The 7,327-nt window shown below is 35.3% G+C and overlaps 1 protein-coding gene across 1 annotated transcript; it reads right to left on the bottom strand.

The window, feature by feature from the left end:
• Window positions 1-5,730: 5,730 nt before the first annotated feature.
• On the bottom strand, window positions 5,731-6,504 carry LOC139189451 (uncharacterized). The gene is made up of 2 exons (XM_070808406.1): window positions 6,478-6,504; window positions 5,731-6,393 (listed from the first exon to the last, which is right to left on the bottom strand). Exons 1-2 carry the CDS (start codon window positions 6,502-6,504, stop codon window positions 5,731-5,733), a joined length of 690 nt encoding a protein of 229 aa, XP_070664507.1.
• Between the last annotated feature and the right edge of the window lie 823 nt (window positions 6,505-7,327).

Here is a 7,327-nt window from a genome sequence, read left to right on the forward strand (position 1 = left end):
CACAAACATCACAAATAATAAAGTTTCCTACCAAACTTTTTTCAATAGATAACATAGTATTTGATCAACTTCAAATAAAATTTAAATTCATAGTTTGATAGTAATTACCTTAAGTTGCAGTCTTCTAGACTTTATGTGAGTTAATTCGAAAATCCACTGAAATATGAAACCCTAGGTCGTATGTTCCAACATAATCGCTTCCTTCATCTTTACTTGTTTAATGTTCATTTTGTTTGTTTGGCTTTTTACGTTTAATTTTTACATGATGAACGGTGAAGGGATGAAACGAATGGTCCAAAGTAAACAATCCCAGCATTATAAATCGCTCATGTTGGAATGTAATTACATGAAGTGAGGTAGCTGCGACACATTGGTTTTTCAGTTTCAAACTCGTCCCACTATTTTGGATATTCATGTAACTTAAAACAAGATCTTCCATGCTTTGAGCTGCACAACAAGTGCAACCTTCCTCAGAAGTATGAGAAGGCAGTTGTCTCGAATCTGAGTTTGACTTTGCAGGTGTAGATGACAAAAGGACAACAACATAAGACCATTCTATCTACGCAAGTAAAGACGTTTGCAATGGCGAATTTCTAGGCATAGAACGACTGGTAGGCTGGGTCGATCATGTGATCGGTGTGGTTTAATCAGGTTTCAAGGTATCATCCAACCGTTCAGCTAGTTCGAGTATTGTCTGTCAAACGAAATGCCAAGGAAGAAGCATGATGAACAATCATCTCTAGGGTCTGGTTTTGGTTCTTAATTCGAATATGAATCTAGTTCGGAATTATTTGGGTCATTTTTTGAATCTGGGTGAGGGTTGTGTTGAGTTCTGCAATCTGAGAACTCCAATCATAAGTAAAAAAAGAAGAAGTAGGATATGGCATGACATGTGGCGTTCTTTCCCCTGGTGTCGCAAACATGGGTATTAGGGTTTGCTAGAGTATGATTGTCAGGATAAATCTGACATGTAGAAGCCGATGAAGAAGTCATTAAGCTATGATCTTCAAAGTTGACCTAAGACCTTCTCCTCTCATTCTTAATACGTTCAAGTAACAATAGATTTTAGTTGAATTATGAGCACTATTTTTGTGAGAGTAAAGGCCACCTTTATATAGGTAGACAATCCCTACGATTCATCTATTAGAATCCTTGTAGGAAAACAACATTGTCTCCCCATTTTAGTTTAAGTGAGTAATTTAAGATCAACTCTAAGTTTTAATCCAATAAGACTTTTATGGATCAATTTGAACTCAAATATTCAATAAAAATACACATACAGTTATGCTCATATTCTAACAATGATTTCATCTAAGCACATAAAATATCTTAAATCTCTATCTCATACCATGTTAAAAATAGGAATATCATGTTGACGACAAGAATTTATGTTGTACTCATCTCTTTTTGGAGGCACACATTTATAGAGATACAATCCTTGTAGGGCAAGAAAAACAATAAATCCTAATCTATTTACAATAGGAAATAAAAACATATAAGGAAATAAAAGAAAATATACTTACATTTTTATTCTAATGTGGACTCATGCCAATAATATGTTCTAGTTGTATAATTGTTAAGGTTCAACAAATCGATCCATTATGCTATCAAGTGGAAAACCAAACACAAACACGATCTACTAAGCTACAAAATTATGACAAACACGACTAGTTGGTAAACGGGTCACTAACAAGTCCACCCGTTGTTTACACGGCCCATTAAAGCTCAACTCAATAAATAATTTTTTCGTGCATACTCGTATTGTGTTATCGGTTTGTGCATAATTGGCCATGTGTAATATGTATCTCAAATAGATATTATCAAATTAAGGAACATGCATTCTCTATAATAGACAAGCGTGCATATGTCCACCTTTTCTGCAAATTGTTTTGAAGGATTTGATAAGAACTGTAATGTAGAAAGGAAGAAGAAGATTAAGAGGGTTTAGAGAGAGAAGGAATCTTGTAAAATGTATTGATAACTCTTGTTAAGAACTGTTTATTACAAGCTATATATAATAGCTATAGTAGTTTGCACTCTAAGCTACATTCTCAACAAACATAATACTCCTAACATCCCCCTACAAGCTCAGGAGCAGAGAAATTGAGCCTGAAATTGGCACAATGTGTCTGAAATAGTGGTGCAGAGAGTCCTTTTGTAAGTATATCAACAAATTGTTCATTCGAAGACAAAAGATGTACTTGCAGTTGTTGTTTGGCTACCCTTTCTCAAACAAAATGCACATCAATCTCAATGTACTTAGTGCGTTGGTGCTAAGATTGCAAGTAAGAGCTACTGCTGATAAATTGTCACAAAAGATGAATGGTTTATCAGAAAATGGAACATGCAGAAAAACCAACAATTGTTTGATCTAATCAATTTCAGCTGTTGTAGTTGACAAAGCCTGATATCCAGCTTCAGTCGATGATCAAGAAACAGTGTTTTGTTTCTTAGATGACCATGAAATGGAATTAGACCCCAGAAACACAACCAGTGGTTGATCTTCTATCATTAGGGTCCCCTGCCCAATCTGCATCACTATAAGTAGTGACATCCAATTAACCTTTGACATAATGAATTCTACAGTCTTGAGTAGCTTTTAAGTATCTGAGAATTCTTTTAACAGCCATAAAATGTGACTCCATAGGACATTGAATAAATTGACATACTGATGCACTGCAAAAGCAATGTTAGGCCTAGTGAATGTTAAGTATTGGAGGGCACCAAGTAAACTTCTATATAATGCAAGATTATTGTAAGACTTTCCATCATCTTTGAGCAATATGTTGTAAGGCAAGCATGGAGTAGCACATGGTTTAAACAGCAACATTTCAGACTTGGTTAACAAATCAGTGACATACTTATCCTGAGATAGGAATAAACCATCATTTTTCTGCATAATTTGTATCCCCAAAAAGTAGTGAAGTGGTCTCAAGTCTTTTAAATCAAATTCCTGAGTAAGAGATTGAATAACCTCAGTGATTGCATGTGTTGCACTTCCTGTTATAATGATGTCATCAACATATAATAGAAAGATCACTACAGAACTGCTAACAGTTTTCACAAACAATGATGAATCTGCATATGTTGATTTGAACCCCAAAGATGGTAGAAAACTAGTGAATCTCTCATTCTAGGCCCTTGGTGCCTGTTTCAATCCATATAAGGATTTATGTAATCTGCAAACATAGTCTCCATGTTTGGAATCCACAAATCCAAGTGGTTGTACCATGTACACCTCTTCTTGCAATATGCCATGTACAAAGACATTTTTCACATCTAATTGTCTCAAAATCCAGCCAAAATGTGCAGATAAAGCTAGAACTAATATCACTGTTGTAGGTTTAACAGTTGGGCTAAAAGTCTATCCATAGTCAGTACCTTCTTCTTGATTAAACCCTTTAGCCACCAGTCTTGCCTTATTTCTCTCAATTGAACCATCAACATTCTTCTTGATCTTAAAGACCTATTTACAACTTACTAAATTCTTGTGTTGTGATAGAGGAACCAATAACCATGTACCTTGGTTATGTAAAGCTGAAATCTCATCTTTCATAGCCTCATGCCACACTGGTGATTTTAATGCAGATTTATATATTGCAGGTTCAACTTGACTCAAATCAACTCCTCCATTTTCATGTATTGCAGCTAGTAGAGCAATTTTCTTTGAGATGCCACTCTTTGACCTTGTCTGCATAGGGTGGAGATTGATTGGAGGAATAGATAGAACAACTTGTAATTGTTCAAGTTGGAATTTAGGTACCACATAGAGTGTAGGAGACAAGAGTTATGTTGTTGATGCAGTAATAAATTGACTGGAACTTGTTTCTTCTGAATTTGAACTTGGAATTGTAACTAGTATTGAAGTGGAATCTTCTGCTTAATTAATGGCAGTATTTGGCATGGAACTAGGTATATTAGTTGGACCTACTTGTGTGGGACCTGGTGAGGAACTTAACGTGAAGTGACTGTGTTTCTAGAAAAACAAAGACATTATTGTGATATGGTACTCGAATTGGTGTTTGTATGAGTGATGGTAGTGGTGTAGTAGTGATAGAGTATTGTTTGGGAACCAAAGACTGGTAAGGAAACTCTACCTCATCAAATATCACATGTCTAGAGATATAAATTTTCTTTCTAGTGGAGATACCCTTTATACTTGGATGCATACCCCAAAAAGACACACTTTGTTGTTCTGGGTTCTAATTTGGTGTTGTTATATGGTCTTAACCAAGTGTAACAAGAACAACCAAAGACTTTCAAATGTTGGATCTCATGTAATAAATTATGCAACTATTCAAATGGTGATTTATTGTCTAATGTAGGGGATGTCAGTCTGTTGATTAAGTATACTGAGGTTTGACAAGAAAATGACAAAAACAAGGATGGTATGAAGCAGATTGCAACAAAGTGATGGATGTTTCAATAATATGTCTGTTTTTCATTTATGTTATCCCATTTTGTTTTGGTGTATAGGGACAAGGCATTTGATGGTTCACTCTTTTATCAGAAAGAAACTTTTGAAATGCTTTACTTATATATTCACCACCACCATCACTTTGGAGAGTTCTTATAGATGTATGAAACTAGTTCAAAATGAAATTGTAGAAAGAAACAAATATTGCAGAAACATCACTTTTATTGCACATGAAAAAAAAAATCCAACAGTACTTGGTACAATGATGAATGAAGGTCACATAGTATTTGAATCCTTCTAAAGACACAAGGAGTAGGGCCCTACACATCACTATGTACAATATCAAATGGTTTTACACACTTAGCAACTGAAGGGGAAAAAGGCAGTTTATTAAATTTACACTCTAAACATGTTTGGCACGGTGAAGATATGCTATCAGCAACACATGAGACATTTAAAATTCTTTAAAACTTGAGAGACGGTTGGATTAGAGGGATGACCTAGAACTTTATGCCAAATACTGATTGTAACTTGTTTTCCAAGAAAAGTTGCAGGTTGCCCTTTATTGATGACTGCATGAGAACTTGATGAGATGATAGGGTACAATCCATTGTTACACAGCCCTTTGTAGAGTATCTTCCTTGTGGCTTTGTCCTGAATCCAAAATGAAAGTGCATCGAAAATCAACCAATAATTAATATCCAAACATATCCTATGCACATACAATAGGTTTTGTGACAGTTTTGGTACATAAAGAATATAATTAAGCTTAATAGGCTTCATTGGAGTTGTGAAGAGAGATGAACCAATGTGAAAGATAGCTAAACCTTAACCATTAGTTGTCTGGATTGTCTCATTTGATGGATATGGAGTTGCCAATGAGAGATTACTCAATTATGAAGTCATGTGATTATTGGCACCTGAATCAGTGAGCCAAACCTGTTGCTGTGTTGGTGCAGATGACACTGAGAATTGAGAAGGTTGGCCATTAGTTGTGGCAACATGCATGGCATTCATTGCAGAAGTAGAATTCTTCTGAAAACATGTTTATGCACTGTGATAGGGATTCCCAGCCAGAAGAAACAACTGCATTTCTATATCTACAAGTACAGCAAGATGGTTGTTCTTGCCATAAATTTGACATCCCTATGATAAATTTGCATTCCTAAATCGACAAGTAAAAGCCAGATGGTTGTTTTTCCCACAGATTTGGAAAGTTTGAACCTGAAAGCCATAGTTTTGTGATCTTGGTGGTGATGTACCAATAATTCCAAAAGCATGACTTGAATGAAAGTTCATGTTGTTACCAAATTTCAAATTGGAATTGGAATTGAACCGACTTCTGCCTTTTTTCTGTTGATGAAATACTTGTATGCATTAGAGTTAGGACTAACATGGTTGCCACCAGAGTTATAAAAGGATTGATTCTTGGGAGTGAAACCATTGTTTTGTGCCATGAGTGCAGATAACACAAGTGATGCAGATGCATTTTCAGGCAAAGTTTCTTCAACAAGTAATTGAGATCGAAGATCTTTCAATGATATAATAGTTTCATGACCCCTAATCACAGATGTTATTGTATTAAATTCAGCAGGCAAACCATTTAGTGTAAGAATCACAATATGATCATCCTTAAAGATTACACCAGCAGCAGTAAAAAAATCTCTTGCTTCTTTAATTTTTTGCAAATACAATGTGATGGAATCATTATCCTTCTTTATGGTTTGAAGCTCGGATTTGAGTTGAAAGATGTTTGTTCTTATGATTGTAGAGAGCTGTTCTTTGAGTTGAGTCCACAAATCTTTGGAACTGGTACTGCCAATTGCATAAGAAATTGCAGCAGGAGACAGAGTTGTAGTGATTAACTGCATCAATGCTTTATCATGCATCTTCCAAATCTTGTATTCATCTGATGGTACTCTTGTGGAGGAATCACCAGATAAAACTGCAGAGTTATCAGAAGATTCTTGACTAAACTGAGCAGGACAGGGTGTTGAGCCATCAACAAACCCAATGATACTATGGCCTTCAAGAAGTAATTACATCTGGAAATGCCATACCAAATAATTTGTATCATCCAATTTCATGTTTACTGAGCTGGAAACAGATGAAATCAATGAAGTGGTTGGAGATTGGAGAATCTGTAACTAAGAAGCTATAACCATTGTTGTAGCTTATGACAAAATCTTGAAGTAATTTTGACAGAGAACAAATCACAAACACTTGTTGTTTACACTTTGTAGAAAACGGAATCAGAAGAAGAGGTGTAGAAGAAGCATCCAAATTTATCAGAGAGAATCATAGTGCTGCAAAGAAAAACCTTGAGATGTAGCGGAAGCAAATGAAACCAAGATCGAAGAACCATCAAGCTTCTATGCTTGTTCCGGCGATGATACCATGTAAACCATTGAAAGATTTGATAAGAACTGTTATGCATAAAGGAAGAAGAAGATTAAGAGGGTTTAGAGAGAGAATGAATTTTGTAAAATGTATTGTTAATTACAAGCTATATATAATAGCTATAGTAACTTGCACTCTAAGCTACATTCTCAACAAACTTAACTAACTTCTTAATCTCTCTTGACACATATCAATTTCATAGCCATTGAATCTTAATACTCCTAACACCTTGTTCATGTAATTTTAGGTCAAACAAGCTCTCTCTCTCCCCCACAGATGCATACACACACATCATCTTCGTCCGTTTGTGGATTAAATAATCTCCATTTGTGATTAATGTGCAACCACTTGTTATAAATGAAGAGTAACAACCAACCTTTTCCTCTATATATGTATATACAACTTTTTTGCACAAAGTATTAGGAAAAAGACAATCGACTCAGTTTATATCCCATCTCTAACCCTTGTCGCTTCTACACTAGAATACTCTTCTTCTTCGCAACCACTTCA

The sequence above is a fragment of the Malus domestica genome, chromosome 11, assembly GCF_042453785.1.
Source record: "Malus domestica chromosome 11, GDT2T_hap1".
NCBI classification, from domain to species: domain Eukaryota; kingdom Viridiplantae; phylum Streptophyta; class Magnoliopsida; order Rosales; family Rosaceae; genus Malus; species Malus domestica.